At 34.9% G+C, this 20,163-nt stretch overlaps 1 protein-coding gene across 1 annotated transcript in view; it reads left to right on the top strand.

Annotated features, from left to right (window-relative positions):
* The window catches only part of LOC132559146 (calcium-dependent secretion activator 1-like), a 95,540-nt gene that overhangs the window by 48,784 nt on the left and 26,593 nt on the right, over window positions 1-20,163 (top strand). The window contains exons 4-16 of the mRNA XM_060223756.1: window positions 2,873-2,966; window positions 3,683-3,804; window positions 7,523-7,634; window positions 9,757-9,893; window positions 10,785-10,851; window positions 11,067-11,175; window positions 11,698-11,892; window positions 13,621-13,757; window positions 14,742-14,929; window positions 17,023-17,124; window positions 17,872-17,935; window positions 18,494-18,617; window positions 19,095-19,103. Of these exons, the coding sequence (XP_060079739.1) occupies window positions 2,873-2,966; window positions 3,683-3,804; window positions 7,523-7,634; window positions 9,757-9,893; window positions 10,785-10,851; window positions 11,067-11,175; window positions 11,698-11,892; window positions 13,621-13,757; window positions 14,742-14,929; window positions 17,023-17,124; window positions 17,872-17,935; window positions 18,494-18,617; window positions 19,095-19,103 (1,460 nt within the window). The remainder of the gene's footprint in view (window positions 1-2,872; window positions 2,967-3,682; window positions 3,805-7,522; window positions 7,635-9,756; window positions 9,894-10,784; window positions 10,852-11,066; window positions 11,176-11,697; window positions 11,893-13,620; window positions 13,758-14,741; window positions 14,930-17,022; window positions 17,125-17,871; window positions 17,936-18,493; window positions 18,618-19,094; window positions 19,104-20,163) is intronic.

Below are 20,163 nucleotides of genomic sequence, written 5' to 3'. Positions count from 1 at the left end.
TAATGCAAACTGGCCTCACCTGATCCAATGACCAGGATTCGATATTAAATGCCTGATATATGACCTGCAGAGCATTAAACCAATATCAATGAGAAGAGTGACCCCACTCTTTGCATCTGAGCATATTTAGATCAGCAGGGGAATTTTAATGCTTCTATTACGTATCCACACTGAAGCCACATCAGTACTAGATTGTTATAGCATTAGGTCATCAAACCAATACTATGGAATAGAAATTCTAGTAACACAACCATTAGAAGATTTGATTGTGATGTTTTGATGACTACATGATTACCTTAATCAGACAAATGGCCAGTATGGAGAGTACTAACACTGACATACGTAATGTACGAGGTTGTAAGAACCAACCAGCTTTTCCAGCTGGACTATAATCCTATGTACTAAGGTTGGAAATATGAGATGAGATGGTAAATAAATTATAAAAAAAAGTATACAAGAAGGTTAAATGTACTGTAGTCGATTTGGCTACGCTTTGAAATAAAGAGCAAACAATGCAATATATGTATTCCATGGAGGGTGATGTTTGTTTTATATTAGTAGTAAATATGATGCAGGAGTGAATATTCCAGTCAGTCCCATCTGACTGGAACCTCTGGTATTAGAAATGAGAAAAAGCATTTAGTTTGAGAATTTTGAAATTATATGTCATTACAAGCAATTCTGGCATCAAATTCAGTTTTTAAGTGATATTCGTGAAACTTTAGTAATGTATTAATGCATCTTCAAGGATAAAAGTGTTTTAAATCAGGATAATATGTTTGTTAGATGTAGTTACCTCCCCTTAAGAATCATCCAAGTCTCTAATGCAATTGAAAAATCACTAACCCAGGTTAAATGTGTTTGTGTATCAGTGTTTGTCTCCTCATTCATTTTAAAGAATTATTACCTGTGATTACTATCTCATAATGAAGATATATATGTCACATGAAGTGGTCAGACATATCGCTGATGATTCGATGACCTTATAGAGGCAAACTCCGATGTTTCAAAGTTCAAGGTACTACCAAAAACATTTTGGTACATCAAGACTTTTAATCACTGGTGGTTTTCATATTCATTTCTACAGTTGATGTAACAATATTTCTACCTGAACAAACAATAAATACCAAGATACAAGTTTAAATGAAAGAAATGCATTTTAATATTACACCAAAACATTTTCATTAATGATGAAATAAAACTGTAACTTTAAACAGAAGTCATTGTGAAATTGACTATGCACTCGCTGTCTTATTCTGATGGCCAGGTAGCAATGTGTGAGATTTTCCAGAGGGTTGAAAATACTGATACAATACTGTACAGGTAAATGTTTTGTTCAAATTGTGAGGTGTCGATGATCACAGCTAACATTCTGTGAAATAACTTTTGATACATCAAAAAATTTGTAGAACTTTGAGTCATTAAGGGATAAGATAGTGATGATATATAGGAATAACATTTGGGACTTAACAAAAACTTTGATACATTATGGAATTTGAATCAGCAAAGTTTGATTCATAGAAGCTTGTAATTTGTATTGGTATTATATTTGATGTTGGTTTTGCTTTCATGGTAAACTAATTCAGTTTGATTAATCACATTTTCATTTTGTAAATTATGTATACTTTTTAAACAAGATTACGATAAAAATTTATGATTAAAAACAATTCCCAAAGCGTATAAACCAAAATAGTCCTGCATGCAAGTCTACATCCATATTTAGATAAAGGATTTTAGAAGAGAAATGATTCTCTGGTTGAACGCAGTTTCAGTTTCAAATTCAAACATTTTAGTGGATATCAATAACTGGTTTTCTCGTAAACTTTTGAATATCGGGCCAAGCTGACATAAATGTGCTGTGTATTTCATTGCAGTCATGTTTGAGATAAAATACAAGATATTTTGGAAACTGAGGTTGCTTCAGTAAACAGACAAGTATCTCGTCTTGAGTGCCAGTAAAACCATCTCGGACCGGGGAAATGAATCACACGTCAGTTCTAATGCAATACATTAACTATGACATTATTTTCAAAAAGCAGCCATTTATCTCAAATGCATTTACCCTCTCATGGAATTCTGATTGTTTTTGAAGTTTCAGATCTAGATTGTTTGGTAAATCTCTTTGAGTTTGAAAATGAATTTTCGCAGTAGAAACATTTTAAAATTATTGCTGAAATGTTTTTGCTGCAGCTGCCACTGCCTGTCAAGGAGCTCTTTATAATATATGTGAATTTTGTAATACATGACCAAATTGACCTTCATTGTTTGGAATGACCGAAGTAAACCAAATGGTTTTATATAATAATAAAGATAGTTTTAAATAAATTAAAGAATTTTGCTAAAAGGAAGTCTTCTCAATTGTTAGGTCTGCACGTCAGTCCTATATAAAAATAAAGGTCTTACCACCTAACAATGCCTTTAGTCACTATGCTTCAAATCAAAAAACCACTGTAGAATATTAGAGTAGAAAACTAAACCCAGCACAGTCTATTATCTTCTCAAATTAAAACAATACTCTTAAGTTATTTCTTGAACTAAAATGTGAAAATAACAAAACTAACATGTTTTCCCAATTTCAGCACTTGATCTTAAAATTATTTCCTTTAAAAAAAAAAATTCATGATTTTTTTTTTTTTTCCTTCTTTAATGGCATTTGTTCGTGAAATATTAAATTCATTATTATCTGATAATTGTAAAATGTTTGATAAATTGTTCGGATTTACCTTTGATGATTTTAATCTAAATCTTTGAAATGTCATGTATGTATATTTGATGTATCCTTCGGGACTTTTGTACATGTTTTTAATTTTTTCAGAATCTCTGAAAATTATCAAAAAAAACTGACAGTTTAATTATTTTGTTGTATTTTCAGGACACATCCCTCTTCACTATCCAAAATGGATATATCAGATGACACGGAACCTGGACTGTCTAAACTAGACGTGGTCCTGTCCTTCACACTTGAGGTAAGCTTTCACTCCATATATGAAAGCCAAATATACAGAAGATTACTAAATGTCCGAAAATGATATTTCAACTTTCTTGGAAAATATTTCAACAGACATATGAGTCAATATGGAAAAATATTTAAACTTTTCAGTCTACATCCACCAAATAAAGTCAAATAGCCTACAGGTAATAGACTTTTTGTCCATTGTCCACTTGGATGTTAATTCATCTACACTTAAAAAATGCTTCAAATGTGTGGAATCCTTATAAAAAAAAAAGAAGACATTGAAATAATCAGAATGGTTCAGAGGCGAGCGACAAAATGTATCTAATATATATATGATTTACCCTTTAATGACTGGCTTACAAAAATTAGGGCTTCCAAAAGTGAGCTACAGACAGGTAAGACAAGACAGATTAACATCTTTAAAATTATCAAACTCCCATGATCAGAAAATTACTGAACGGTTAGTTCAGTTGACACCTCATAGAGAACAAAGAACAATTGTTAAAATTTAAAATGCAACAATCAAAATTAGATGTTCAGAAATATTCCTTTACATACAGAATTGTGGATAATTGGAATGACTTGTCTGAATCAGCAATTACTTTTCTGTTGAGAACTGTGAATAGTCCAAAAACTGGTATATTCTATACTCTGAGTAAAATTGTGAAAATTATGTGCAACAAGCCCTAGTTTACTGGCATGTCTAAGGTAACCTTGGTTTTACAGGTACATGTTGTAGAGGTCAAAGGTCTACGTTCCCTGGCCAACAGTAAAATTGTCTACTGTACCATGGAGGTGGAAGGGGGAGAAAAACTGCAGACTGATCAGGCTGAGGCCTCCAAACCAAGGTAAGTGTACTGTATGATGGTACTAGAAGGAGGAGTGAAACTGCACACGTATCAGGCTGAGGTCTCCAAACCAAGGTAAGTGTACTGTATGATGGAGCTAGAAGGAGGAGAAAAACTGCAGACTGATCAGGCTGAGGTCTCCAAACCAAGGTAAGTGTACTGTATGATGGAGCTAGAAGGAGGAGTGAAACTGCACACGTATCAGGCTGAGGTCTCCAAACCAAGGTAAGTGTACTGTATGATGGAGCTAGAAGGAGGAGAAAAACTGCAGACTGATCAGGCTGAGGTCTCCAAACCAAGGTAAGTGTACTGTATGATGGAGCTAGAAGGAGGAGTGAAACTGCAGACTGATCAGGCTGAGGTCTCCAAATCAAGGTAAGTGTACTGTATGATGGAGCTGGAAGGAGGAGTGAAACTGCACACTGATCAGGCTGAGGTCTCCAAACCAAGGTAAGTATACTGTATGATGGAGCTAGAAGGAGGAGTGAAACTGCAGACTGATCAGGCTGAGGTCTCCAAACCAAGGTAAGTGTACTGTATGATGGAGCTAGAAGGAGGAGAAAAACTGCAGACTGATCAGGCTGAGGTCTCCAAACCAAGGTAAGTGTACTGTATGATGGAACTAGAAGGAGGAGTGAAACTGCACACGTATCAGGCTGAGGTCTCCAAACCAAGGTAAGTGTACTGTATGATGGAGCTAGAAGGAGGAGAAAAACTGCAGACTGATCAGGCTGAGGTCTCCAAACCAAGGTAAGTGTACTGTATGATGGAGCTAGAAGGAGGAGTGAAACTGCACACGTATCAGGCTGAGGTCTCCAAACCAAGGTAAGTGTACTGTATGATGGAGCTAGAAGGAGGAGAAAAACTGCAGACTGATCAGGCTGAGGTCTCCAAACCAAGGTAAGTGTACTGTATGATGGAGCTAGAAGGAGGAGTGAAACTGCACACGTATCAGGCTGAGGTCTCCAAACCAAGGTAAGTGTACTGTATGATGGAGCTAGAAGGAGGAGAAAAACTGCAGACTGATCAGGCTGAGGTCTCCAAACCAAGGTAAGTGTACTGTATGATGGAGCTAGAAGGAGGAGTGAAACTGCAGACTGATCAGGCTGAGGTCTCCAAATCAAGGTAAGTGTACTGTATGATGGAGCTGGAAGGAGGAGTGAAACTGCACACTGATCAGGCTGAGGTCTCCAAACCAAGGTAAGTATACTGTATGATGGAGCTAGAAGGAGGAGTGAAACTGCAGACTGATCAGGCTGAGGTCTCCAAACCAAGGTAAGTGTACTGTATGATGGAGCTAGAAGGAGGAGAAAAACTGCAGACTGATCAGGCTGAGGTCTCCAAACCAAGGTAAGTGTACTGTATGATGGAACTAGAAGGAGGAGTGAAACTGCACACGTATCAGGCTGAGGTCTCCAAACCAAGGTAAGTGTACTGTATGATGGAGCTAGAAGGAGGAGAAAAACTGCAGACTGATCAGGCTGAGGTCTCCAAACCAAGGTAAGTGTACTGTATGATGGAGCTAGAAGGAGGAGTGAAACTGCACACGTATCAGGCTGAGGTCTCCAAACCAAGGTAAGTGTACTGTATGATGGAGCTAGAAGGAGGAGAAAAACTGCAGACTGATCAGGCTGAGGTCTCCAAACCAAGGTTAGTGTACTGTATGATGGAGCTAGAAGGAGGAGTGAAACTGCAGACTGATCAGGCTGAGGTCTCCAAACCAAGGTAAGTGTACTGTATGATGGAGCTAGAAGGAGGAGTGAAACTGCACACGTATCAGGCTGAGGTCTCCAAGCCAAGGTAAGTGTACTGTATGATGGAGCTAGAAGGAGGAGTGAAACTGCACACGTATCAGGCTGAGGTCTCCAAACCAAGGTAAGTGTACTGTATGATGGAGCTAGAAGGAGGAGTGAAACTGCAGACTGATCAGGCTGAGGTCTCCAAACCAAGGTAAGTGTACTGTATGATGAAGCTAGAAGGAGGAGTGAAACTGCAGACTGATCAGGCTGAGGTCTCCAAACCAAGGTAAGTGTACTGTATGATGGAGCTAGAAGGAGGAGAAAAACTGCAGACTGATCAGGCTGAGGTCTCCAAGCCAAGGTAAGTGTACTGTATGATGGAGCTAGAAGGAGGAGTGAAACTGCAGACTGATCAGGCTGAGGTCTCCAAACCAAGGTAAGTGTACTGTATGATGGAGCTAGAAGGAGGAGTGAAACTGCAGACTGATCAGGCTGAGGTCTCCAAACCAAGGTAAGTGTACTGTATGATGGAGCTAGAAGGAGGAGTGAAACTGCACACTTAGCAGGCTGAGGTCTCCAAACCAAGGTAAGTGTACTGTATGATGGAGCTAGAAGGAGGAGTGAAACTGCACACTTATCAGGCTGAGGTCTCCAAACCAAGGTAAGAGGTCACAAGGTCAAAAGTTGGCTGGCTGACCTTTACAAACCTAGGTTTATGAGGTTGCCATGGTCAGAGCTTGGTGTGTTAGCTAGTGTTAGCTATGTCACCAAAGTAAAAATGAAATAGGTTTTGGATTCTTGAAATGAAATGAAATGAAAGATAGATCACCCAAGGTCAAATAAAATTGGATTCATAAACAAAGTGAGAGCCAGCTTCTCCACAGTGATTTTTTAATTCAGTTATAAAGTCACCAAGACATGTTTGACTTTGCTGTTTATAACAAAGCAATATAAGTGATTAGATTGCGAATGAATTGTCATTTTACAATCAGTAGTAACCAATTCATCGAGATACAAGTCTTCATGATCATAATGGGATAATACTAACATTTTACTCCATTTTGAGCTAACATATGCCAAATCTAGCTAATATACTTCATATCTAGCTAACTTCTATATATCTTGTGAACAATTTACCCATATCTCGCTAACATTCTATATATCTTGTGAACAATTTACCCATATCTAGCTAACGTTCTATATATCTTGTGAACAATTTACCAATATCTAGCTAACGTTCTATATATCTTGTGAACAATTTACCAATATCTAGCTAAAGTTCTATATATTTAGTGAACAGTTTACCCATATCTAGCTAACATTCTATATATTTAGTGAACAATTTACCCATATCTAGCTAACATTCTATATATTTAGTGAACAATTTACCCATATCTAGCTGCAATACCTCGTATCAAGCTTGCCCACACCATATCTAGCTAACATAGCCCTTATCTAACTGACAAACCTCATATCTCACTAATGTACCCCATATCTAACTAATATAGCCCTTATCTAACTGACATACCTCGTATCTCACTAATGTACCCCATATCTAGTTAACATACTAAAAGATAAGATAACACACTCCATGTCTGGCTAACAGTTTACTACATACTTAGCTATCAATTAATTCCATATCTAACTGAAATACCCCATATCTAGCTAATTAACTCCATATCTAGCTTGTATACTTCATACCAAGCTAACGTACTCCATATTGAGCTTCTTGTCTTATAAGAAAACAAATTTGATTATTTTTTTAGTTATCACAGGAGCTGAGACTTAAAATCATTGTATACAAGTGTTCAGAATAATTAGATGTCTTTGTGTTTTGTACATATGCCTTTGAATCCACATCATACTAGTCTGTGGTATTCAGTATTGAATATACTCATTTATTCCAGAGTTTTTTATACAAGATATTGATCAATTTGTACACTACCAAGTTTAAAGTGGCCAATTATATTTTCATTTAGTTGGGACACCCAGGGAGACTTTACGACTACACATCCTCTGCCTATCGTCAAGGTGAAGCTGTACACAGAAAGCTCAGGCATGCTCAGTCTGGAGGACAAGGAGCTTGGCAAGGTACAATAATGTATTTAAGGATAAAAGAGTAATACTTCAGCAAAATCATGAAAGTGCATAAATATGCAAAATTTGTCACACCCAACATATTTGAATATGTATGCATCAATATTTCTGATTAATTAAATAAGATCAAAATTCTTCTATATCTTAAATTATCTTTGATACTCCAATAAAAATTAATTGAATGTTGTATAAAGGTTTCAAGGTAGCACAAACCCTTAACTTCAACACAAATCACAGGTACTACATTTGTATGGTGGCATATACCTTTAATTTCAACGCAATAATTTGCACTCATGTGTAATGTGTGTAGATAGTTTTGGGGGTTGACAATGCTGAAAATATGTTTCTACTTACATAATTAAAAATTCAGAAACTCTCTTCCAGATCAAAGTTCTCATTAGATGCAAAATATTCAGCTTTCATGTCAGACCAAGGATATAAAAAGTCCAAAATTTGAAAGTATTCTCTTTAAAATTCATTTTCATCTCAATTTTTGGCTTTAATTAAAATGTCATTTTTAATTACAGATTCAATACAATTGAAAAAAAAAAAAGTCTGCCTAATTTGTGCATTTCTTGGTTTTCTTTGACATCAGACACAATCTTCTGAACATTCATCTGTCCAATTAACCTAGATTTATAGATCTTATGTACACAAACGCTTTTCATCACACTAGGCTTAATCAACAGCGATCGGTTTTGTAATTACAGGTACAAGTAATTATCTACCTATTAATGATCACACCAGGTAATTACAATCTCTGAGTGAGGTTTTCTTTCATGTCTAGCTGTGACATCATGTGTGGTGGCAGACACAAATCGAGGTCCCAACTCTGTATTGCAAGCATATGGAGCATGCAATGTTGGCATGTGTATTGTCAAAAGAGAAACCGTGTTTCACTGCACCACTGAGACTGATTTTTAAAAATAATAATCTGCAGTCATAAGTCTCAATCCACATCCTGCATACTAATATGTCAACGCCAACTTTTGCCGATACAAAGTAGACTAGTAGCTGTGAATCCTTTGTAGCAGTATCCAATATAAATGAGAATAGAATGAAACCTGTCATTTCTAAACAGTCAAACATGTAAGTGTTTCCAAAGATAATCATATTATAATCAACATATTTTTCAATGTCCCAAACAGGCTCCTGTCTTGCTAGTTGCTATCAGGGTTTTCAATACTTTGTCTCCATTTTGGATGATGTTGACTCAGATAGTTTGCATTCATATACCATTACTCAAACATTTATTATCATTGCTCTTAAATGAATTATCAAATCCATACTGTGTTACTAATGCATAACAGATAATACCAACAATTCAGTACAAATAATAGAAGTGATGTTTTAGGTTGGAAAATGCCCTTGACTTCAACACAAATAACAGGTTTTATGTTTCAAGGGAAGCATATTTGCTTGACTTCAACACAAATCACAATTACTAAGTTTCTAGGGTAGCATGTACCCTTAACTTCAATATAAATCATAAGTATTAAGTTTCTAGGGTAGCATGCACCCTTAACTTCAAAATAAATCATGCTTGTGTAGAAGCATATACATTGTACCACTTTAACTCCTGTTATAAGTATCTATAGGCAATGCTGGCAAGTCACTGTTAACTCGAAACTGTTTTCAGTGATATAATCATGCAGCTGTGAAAATCAATATTTGTGTTAATTTTACCACTTTAGGTGTACTAACCTGTGAACAAAGAGTTGTCTAACTTTCATTATTAAAGATGAAAGTTAGGTGTCACTGTCTACTTTTAGTTTTCAAATATATTCAAAGTCTTGGTTAAAGAATATGAAATAACAATCATTAGCTACGGGTAATACTACTGTAGCTTAATTGGTACTGCTGTCAAGCAATCAAAGACTTCGAATTTCGTGCATGGTTTATTTTTTTAAACAGGTAAACTTTTGACATACTAAGGTATTAATTATATGCCTTGTGATATCCTACTTTGTGTTAAGAAAACATATTATTTACTGATCCATCTACCTGTACTGTAAACATTAGGTCAACATTTTGGTTTCAATTGTCATATCCCTAGATTCAAATATTTGACGATTACCATCTGACATATGATCTGATAATTGGTTCTGATTCACAGGTTGTTATCAGGCCTACAGCCAACAGTGGACGTATGGCTGAGTGGTACCGTATGCAGACAAACAAGAACTGCCCTGATGATCTCAAGATCAAAATTGCAGTTCGAATGGACAAACCACAAAACATGAAGCATTGTGGGTAAGTCAGGAATTGTAAAAAAAAAAAAAGAGGTGTTATCAGTACAGTCCGTAGACTGTAAGGAGCAAAAGCAATACATGTTTTAGAATGATGGAGACAGTTTGTAAGGAATTATGGATATCTAGTAGCTTTTCAGAATGAGATTAGAAGTTGTTGGCTAGACATACGGTTAAATTGTACTGGTAGAAAAATGCTTCAGTTGGAAAACCTATACATGCAAATTTTTAAGGTTGAAATTGATTTACCAAAATTCTATCTGCCATCTGGTTTTCTTTCAACAGTCTTGGTTCATGATATTTGTTTCAGAAGCATGTTAACTATGGACCACTTTTAAGGTCACAAATCAAATGAATTCAATAATGTTTCAAAGAACTTCTCAGGGACAACAGAGGTTGAGTGTCAGGATATTTAGTTTTTTGTACTGGGATGAAGGGCTTTCAAAGGATTTTTCAAATAAATGACCTTGTCCCACATTCAATATCATGGATGCAAAATTAATCTTAACATTTGAAATTACTGAAATACTGAAAATAATGTTGTTTTGTTTGAAAGTTGGTAGTGTGTAGTCTACATTGACCTACTTTCAAGGTCGCATGGGTCAAATTTGTGTTACAAAAAAGAAGGAAAAGAATTACTGGTCATATAGATATAACACATAAATAATTCAGTAAGGATATGCGAGACAAGGAGCAATATTATGCCTTTATAACTTCTTTCCTTTTGTGTTGGAGTTAATTTGGCCTTGTTGGTCATAACTCAATTTGAAAGTCCCACATATAAGATATATTTGTAAGAGAACTATAACAACAGATGATCCTGAGCAGTACAGGACCATTGAACCTTTTATTTTATGATATTAATGAGTATAGAAATTATTGTTGACCTGTTTAGATACCTCTATGCTGTGGGAAAGACTGTATGGAAGAAATGGAAGAAAAGATATTTTGTTCTTGTACAGGTAAAAAGTTTACTCTGAATCTGACTGTTTCATTATTAAAGATGAAATTTGTTATTGTTATTTCTCATAGAACTTTTGCGCTTTTTGAAAATACTTCAAATGAAAAATAATGAGTTTTGCAAAAAATTAATTATTTCAATAAATCTCAACTTGGTTGATACATTGTGTTGCTACAACATGCTGCATACATGTCATACCTTAATTTTGATTGATAGGTGTCACAGTATACATTTGCCATGTGTAGTTACCGGGAGAAGAAACCAGACCCTACAGAGATGATGCAGCTGGATGGATTTACTGTGGACTACTGTGAACCCCTCCAAGGTAAAAGTCCAAGTCTGACAGTAGATAATGGAACTTATGAATCCTAGAAAGCTGTTGATATTGAGAGATACTGTTTTCATTATTGGTAGTAATTATCATTGTATCGAATTAAATTGAAAAGATTTGGTTTTGAAAGTAAGTCCTCTTGCAGATTTATTTCAGATTAGTGTAGAAATAGCATTAGACAATTTTCAGTACAGTTAAACTGCCAATAGTTTCAAAAATATCAATAAGGATTAAACCTGTTCAAATTATACCTATGCAAATAAACTTTTTTTAGTTTGAAAAATTCAACTCCATATTAGCAAAGTAACAAAAAGATGTCAGACATGTGAAATGGCAAAGTACAGGAAAATGACATGCTGATTAATACCTAAAATGTCTTCAGTAAGTCATCTGTTCACCTACGAGAAAATATATGCAAGTTAGTAGTGCAATGTTTTGTTGAAGTCTTCAGACAGGATGCCATTGTTGGGTGTGACCAAGTATCCATTTACTTTATGTCTGAACTTCTGTTGGCAGATGTTGAGGGTGGAAGATACTTCTTTAATACCGTCAAGGAGGGTGACAATGTGACATTTGCTGCCGAGGATGAGAATGAACGGACACTGTGGGTACAGGCAGTTTACAGGGCCACTGGACAGACGCACAAACCTGTGCCACCAGTCGTACAGACGAACAAGATCTCAAACACCCAGATCTCTCGTATGCAGGGGGGTTAGTTATCCTGCACACTGTGGGAATGGGGGATTTCAGATTGTAAATCTATTACTGTATCTAAAATTATTCCATCAGGTTTTGAATTCTTTAAATTTATCTTTCAATGCTTTTTCAATTATTTTGCTTTTGTGAAGAAATTTGGTTGCTTATTTTTCTAAGGTTACTTCATGATTACCATATTTTCCAGATTATAAGCAGCAACTTTTTTCTCATGAGTTGAGTAAGGCAGCTTTTATGCCAGTGTGGTTTATATGTGAATGAAAAAGTAAATCAGCAGGATGTGGAAAACAATTTTAGAGTACCAGTACGAGACGGAACTGCATTTTATATGAGTTTGTAACTGAAACAAATCGTGTAGAACAGTCACTTGTAATCGTATACAGAATGATTTGAAGATTGCAATAAAAATAATATTCTCAAGGATTTAATGAATCATGCCTTTTGATGTAAATCACAATTACATCTTCTAGACTTTTGTGGTTACTTATCAGCAGTTACAAGAAGGCATGGTGGAAGTTTACAATAGCCTATTGCACCCTGGGATCTATAGGTCATTGGGTGACAGGTCAAGTTCTAGAACGACCACCATGACTGTTTTAGATATATATAGGCTGGTGTAAATACTAGATATTGTGGGACTACAAGAATTTGGTGTACATGCAACGGCCTTTGTTAATATTTAACAATACAGACACCAATAGAGATATTGTAAACCATACATAATGTCAGGCCCTACATCTGTGTATAGAAAATCTTTGAAGGCTCCAAGCCAAATGAGTACAATATTTGGTATTTTATGTATTTTTGAAGATCAGAATAATGTTTAAAGTACATAATTAAAATGATTGCAAACTTTTATTGTTTGACTAATGATCTTGATAAATTGTCTTCTGTTTTCTATTACATCAGAAAACTTTGGTCAAAATAATGATTTCCACATCGTAAGAATGGTGCAGCTAAAATGGTGATCAAATTGAAAAAAATCAGTTAAAATTGGCTCTACAGCCTATATAGGGGTGCGACTTATATCCCGGAAATTATGGTATATGGAAGTTATAAAATCCATGAGCTTGTTGTTAAAAAAGTTATAAAATTCTGGCATATGATATATTCTTTCATATATACTCAGAACTTAGGATTGCTTCATATATTGCCTTTTAAATTTCATAGAAGACAAGTTCATTGAAGCCAAAAAGTTACAGAAATTTGGTCACAAAAAGCATTGAGTTTCAGTGTGTGGGCAGATATTTTTTTTATTCTAAAAGTTACAGATATGTAAATATTTTCTGGTGATCAGATTTAAATCAATGAGATTCTATTACCTGGTGTGTTCCTAACAGCTTTTGCCCTTGGCCAATCCTATATCCTAAAACAATTTTTGTTATCTCTATTTACTGAGAAGTGCTATGTAAATCTTTCTCAAATTTCATATAAAGGTTCCATGTGGTCCCTAGTTGTGCCATCTTACATTTTGATAGTGAAAGATTGATATCATTACTTCTTTAGATGTACAGAATGAGTCTTCTGAAAATTTGTATTTTCAATTTTGAGACTGATCTGAAAAACAGATGGCTTGTACCTTCGACTGTTACAGGAGAGTGGACAAGTTTGTTCAAGCTAACCCCCTAGGTTTTTTTTTTTTTTACCATTGCAGATGCTAATTGTACCAGATACATGACCTTGACAAGTTTGTTTTGGCTAACTCTTGTATCTTTGACCTTACAGATGCTGATCGTGCCAGAAAGCATGGCCTGGATGAGTTTGTTCAGGCAAACCCTTGTATCTTTGACCACCATGAGTTGTTCACAACACTGCAGGTTCTGACACTAGACTACAGACTCAATGATGCCTACACCTGTCTGGTAAATCTCATGTTTTATCTTCCTCTGTTGACACTCGTCACTGTCACCTAACCCTGAAACAATGAAATACTTTGTCATGAAGATATTTACAATGGCTTGATCTACTTTATATTGTAAGAAGCCCAAACATACACTCTGAATCAAAGAACAGTTACTTTATATTGTAATAAGCCCATACATACACTCTGAATCAAAGAACAGTTACTTTATATTGTAATAAGCCCATACATACACTCTGAATCAAAGAACAGTTTTGCTTATGACCTGACAGTATAATACTACATTTGAGAGAAACATTTCTCCAGGGTTGTTTTCATCCCTCATTAAAAAAAAATTTGTCTTTGTCCAGTGTTTCATTCCCCCTCAAAGCATAATAACAGGCAGTTGAACTTCATTAGCTCAAAGTCTACAGGACTGTAGGAAAACTTTGAGTTATCCAATTACTCTATTCAAGTGACGTTGAATGCTTGATTTGAAATTTGGCCAAGACTACTAAAATACTTAAAGGGGGTATTTAGGCTGTACTATTTCAAGGTGACGAGGTTTGACTGTATATTTAAGCTTTAACTTAAAACATTTACTATCATTTTATATTTATTTTATTGACAAAATAGTGAAAATGGGCAAAGTTAAACCACAATGGTTTCCTGTATAGAGTAGTATTTCTGCAGAACTGTACAGGAAATGGATGTACTTATTAAGAGATATGGGCCAATGGCTATATAATTACAATAGCTTCTGTAGTTGAATTAGACAAGAAATTACTAGAATAAAGACCTATAACATATGTAACTTGCTTACTTTCCTTATCCCTCTTGCCCTCTCTCAACGTCCCTGTCGGATAAACCTTTCTTTCAGATATATTCCTATTTAAAGAATACTTCATGTGAATTTTTTATTCTGGTTGCTGAAGGTTTTGAATAAATATTAAAATAAAAAATTGATGACCCCCTTACTCATAAGGATTTGACCTTTATCTTATAGGGCTGGTTCAGTCCTGGTCAGGTGTTTGTACTAGATGAGTACTGTGCCAGATATGGTGTCCGTGGCTGTCATCGCCACCTGTGTTACCTGAGTGACCTGTTGGAGCGGGCAGAGCAGGGTGTGATGATCGACCCTACCCTCATACACTACAGCTTTGCATTCTGTGCCTCGCATGTCCATGGAAATAGGTTAGTATGTGCTTTGCATGTCTAAGAAAGATGATAAATTTGCACCTCATACATCCGTCAAAAAAAAGTAAGTAGATCCTATCTCCTTCCTTCCTTTCTCAGTCACCTGAAACTAAGTCTCATGGTGACCTATTGTAATTTCCTTTATCCTTAAAGTTTTGACATTGTCAACTTTTTCTTAAAATCTCAGAACCAATTTCAGAAAAAAATTTTCAGAAACCCACCCTGGCCAAAGATGAATCAAAATATTAATTTATATGGTCCCCACCACTCAAGGGCCTGAGAGGTGGTGTTAAGGAGTAGGAGACAAATTGATTCAAATTTCAAAAATATTCTTCTTAAGGTGCTTTATTAAGATTATGAATTTCATGACTCCATAGAAGTTTTCTATAGTTTATATAGGAAAAATACGATATTGAGCATAATTTGTTTAATTTCCATTGGAAATATTTCAAACTTAGTTAGAATTACTAGCAAAGGATGACAGCATGACGGTATGCAGATATTGATACTGGCTGACCCCAAGGTAGCAGTAAACAGTTAATTTGCATTTTTCCTGAAATAATTTGTCATGTTTGAGATATACACGTATAGCAGATTGGTTATGAAAAATACATCAATACATGTATATATATTTATAAACTACATAACAATTGCATTAACAGTAGAGAGATGAAATTTGTGTAATAAAAAAAATTTCCTCTGATTTCTGACATTTGATTGTCATGGTTACCTACTGAAAAAATGCTAAAAATGCAAAAATACTGCTAATTTCAACCTAACACTACAACTTTATAGAAGAAATTTAATTCTAAACACCTATCTTACAATCAACAACACTGTCTTGGTAACAAAGTACTTACATTTCAGCAAATTCCAACTCAGAAATTCTTCATAACATGACCACATGAAAACACTATGAAAATTTCACTTCCTGTAAAGCTAGTTTTTGGTGCGTAGACACAGATTCGAGACTGCCCAATTAGTAATCTCCAACACAAAGCTAAAATATTATCCTGAAAAAAATGAAACCCCACATTGTCCACTTTAACATGACAGGACCAATTTTAGCAAGGATTTTTTTTTTCCATTTTTAATTAAAACCTTTATAATGGGGTAATCTAATGAGCAAAAAAATCACCCATGGCCACACCGAGAAACTGTGTACTGCTACCCAAGGGACTGATGGGCCAATAGGGGGTCAAATTCACTCAAAAATTCAAAAATCTTCTCGGTACCCAGATATGGTAGAATCAAATGGTCTTCATGGATGGAAGGGTCACACTGCTTTATCAAATTGTTTTATGTCCATGGTCCGTCGTCTGTGGTCAGACTGGGAAGAATTATTGCTACTTCTTATCAGAGAGATAAAATATAAACAAATAAAAAATTCTAAAAAATAAAGCTATGAGGTAGCCATCTCGGATTCAACAATGAATGTTTGTTAACGTTATTTCATGAGAAGTACTAGATAAATCTTTCTCATGAGATCATCTGTGTCCCTCATTGTGCCCGTTTGATTTTGGGACTTATCAGAGAGAAAGAAAATAAATAACAAAATATGACTGAGAGGTGACCATCCTTTTTTTGTGAAAAAGGACAGTATGGATCTCCTTAAAATAACATATGCAGGTTCCCCTTGGTCCCTAGTTGTGCATGTCTGATTTTGGGACTGATCACAAAAGCAAAATGGCTGACAGGTAACCATCTTGTATTTGGCATTTGAGGATTATTATTGTTACCTAGGTATTTCTTTAGAGAAATGTTCAAATTATGTATCATTAAAAGCCAAAACAGAGGAAAGAAAAGAAGAGAAAAGATCCAACTTTCAAAGAGCATATAAAGATCAAACAATGGTGGGCACCAAAATCCATCTGGGATATCTTTGATGTTTTAATTAACCACATTTCACATTCATATACAAAAGTGACAGGAGCATATTCAACAATAGTATGATAATAATGTTGTCAGATTAATACATGATAGAAAACCTTGAAAACAACTGAAACACCACTAGCTTTACATACATAAAACCTTCACTAACACAGACAACATGTCAACCCCTATACATATGGTGGCATTTATACTTTCAGACCTGATGGAATAGGCACCGTCCTGTTAAGAGAAAAGTCAAAATTTGATGAGATCAAAGAGAGGCTAAGGATTTTACTGGAAAATCAGATCACTCACTTCAGGTAAGTCCCAACGAGTCAAGCTCTAACATAGTTAAGGGTGTTGACAAGTCAAGCTCTATCGAAGTTAAGAGTGTTGACAAGTCAAGCTCTATCGCAGTTAAGAGTGTTGACAAGTCAAGCTCTACCGTAGTTAAGAGTGTTGACAAGTCAAGCTCTACCATAGTTAAGAGTGTTGACAAGTCAAGCTCTGTCAAAGTTAAGAGTGTCAACAAGTCAAACTCTACCATAGTTTAGAGTGTTTTACCTGTTTTTGGTCTTTCATTTCTTTAATTACAAGATTCTTACAAAAAACCATATTGACAGGATTCCTTAAAGTTTTGTTTGCACTATAGTACAGAAAAGAATGATTAGTCATGGATACTTTGGAAACAGTTTCCTTTTAGAATGGATATTAAATTTTACTCAATGTTGAAATGTTAACATTTCATGTTAGAATTAATAGGAAGCTTGATAACTCGGGTTTTGTGTTTAGATATATTCTAATGAAAAGGTACTAGAGAACTGGTAACTCAGTGGCTTGTTTAGAATTGTTTCAATGAAGAGGAGATAGAGAATTTAGTCAATAGATCAATGTTTAGACAAATGAATTACTCAGGTTGAGGTCAAGTTTGTACACCTTGAGGAGTGTCTGCATCTTATTCATACAGGCTTTGTAAATTGATTTTGGTGTAAAGAATTTCTATAAATCACTTCTTGAAGCTAACATGTTTAAGCTATATTTATATATAGAAAAATTTTCCATTGTAGGTACTGCTTTCCATTTGGAAGACCAGAAGGGGCACTGAAGGCAACTCTGTCACTTTTAGAGAGGGTAATTTATTACTATTGATAGATATGCTAAACCAGGATTTGAAGTAGCAATTTAAAGTGCAGTGATAGATCAGCTGACAAATAGCAAACAAAAAACACTTATCTTAACTGACAGGAGTCACCATTTAGTACCAGAAATATTTCTAGAATTTCTGAAAATAGAAATAGTACCAGAAATATTTCTAGAATTTCTGGAAATAGAAATAGGACCAGAAATATTTCTAGAATTTCTGAAAATAGAAATAGTACCAGAAATATTTCTAGAATTTCTGGAAATAGAAATAGGACCAGAAATATTTCTAGAATTTCTGAAAATAGAAACAGAATTCAGAATTTTCAGTTGGTATTGTTATTGTTTTATGCCCTATTAGGAGCCATGCTGTATTTTTTGCTTCAAATTGGATATTTTTTTTTTTTAATTCCTATTGTAGTATGTCTACCAATCTTGTTGCAAAAAAAAAAACTTGGTTCATGTCATCAAAACGATACTTTGAGTAACAACATTAGACTTGTTGATTTTCCATAAATTGGTCTGTAGCCATTTTTTGTCCCTGTGTAGGTTTTGATGAAGGACATTGTGACACCCGTTCCACCAGAAGAAGTACGGAATGTCATCAAGCTTTGTCTCGAAAATGCTGCTCTGGTAAACTACACGAGAATTTCGGAATATGCAAAGATCGAAGGTTGGTATTCAAAACAGAGAAAGAACCCTGTTTCTAATGATATAACCTCATATTCGGAATTGTCTGGCTTGTGTATTATATAATGTGTGGGACAGGTCTAAACCTTGCACTAACACATGGACTTCATGATAAAACATTAGAGAATTTAGCAATGCCTGCTTAACTGCTTTTTGAGAGAAAATATTGTATTTTAAATTTGTAATGACTGCAGTGTAAATATGTTTTGCAACTAAGTTGAAATGATGTAGAAAAAAAATGATGCTTTAATTTTTTAGTTGTATTTCATTAAATTGAAATTCTGATCTTAAAATTATTTCCAGTTTTATATTGAGAGCTGTATTAAAGATGTTATTATATATTTATTTGGCAGTAGAGTATGTTAAAAAATATATCTATATTGACAATATTATTGCTATTTATTTTTGTAGAATCTATTAAAAACATGTTTTTTTGCTCATTAAATTAATGCTTATTCAGGAAGAAAAGGTGATAGCACATTTCCGACAGTAGCAATTTCCAAGATTAAATGTTTTTTGTTTACAATAGATTTTCACTAGCACTTGATTTTTCTGCATGTAGTGATTCTCTGTCACTATTGTAAATCTATAGAGAGCACTATGGTTTTGTTTCTTTTGTACAGATGTCCAGTAGTGTATAGCTGTAGACAGGGTAATCATTGCAAGTAGATACTATGATGAGATCAAAGTCAAATAAAAATATTTTGTTTTAATGGTATATCAAGATTTACTGGGCCCCAGACCTAATTACCATATTTTATGGATTTCAAGCTCTGACATTTTTCCTTTACGATCAGGCGTGCAGCTTATATACCAGCGCAGTTTAAATGTGGACAAAAATAGATAGGCAGAAAGAAAAAAGAAATGAAGCAGACCAGTTTTTCACGAGTACCTATCCGTCACGTGTTTGTGACTGAAACAGATCGTCTAGAACTGTCATTTGCAATCGTATACAGGATAATCTTAAGATTGAAATAGAAACAACATTCTCATCGATATAATTAATCATACCTTTTAATATGAATCACAATGATATCATCAGAACTTTAGTGGTTGCTTTGGATTCTAATTAAGTTGGAAGCCATAGGGGAAGTTTACAATAGCCTGTTGCATCCTTGGGTCGATAGGTCATCAGGTTATAGGTCAAATTCTAGAATGACCGCCATGCTTGTTTACAATAGGAATAGCACTGTGTAACTTCATGTCAGCATGCAAGGGCCTTCACTAATATTTAACAATACCATGATGAAGAAATTGATAAATAAACATACATAACGTCAGGCCCTATATCTGTGCGTAGATAATCTGTGAAGGCACCCAAGCCAAACAAGTTTGATAATTGCTATTTATGCACATCAATCAAATAAAGGATTATCAGTGTATAACTCATTTACAAACTTACATCTGTTGTCTGTTATATCAACAAACTTTGGTCAACATAAAGGTTACCTCATCATAAGAAAGGGTGTGACTTATATTCTAGTATGGCTAATATGTGGATCAAATAGAAAAAATTGTTAAAAATTGTC

This window comes from Ylistrum balloti, unplaced genomic scaffold (genome assembly GCF_031769215.1).
Source record: "Ylistrum balloti isolate Yb309-2 unplaced genomic scaffold, AGI_CSIRO_Ybal_v1 Utg370868, whole genome shotgun sequence".
In the NCBI taxonomy this organism is placed as follows: Eukaryota; Metazoa; Mollusca; class Bivalvia; order Pectinida; family Pectinidae; genus Ylistrum; species Ylistrum balloti.
The sequence above is the reverse complement of the archived record's forward strand: the minus strand, read 5'-3'. Positions and strand labels throughout refer to the sequence as shown.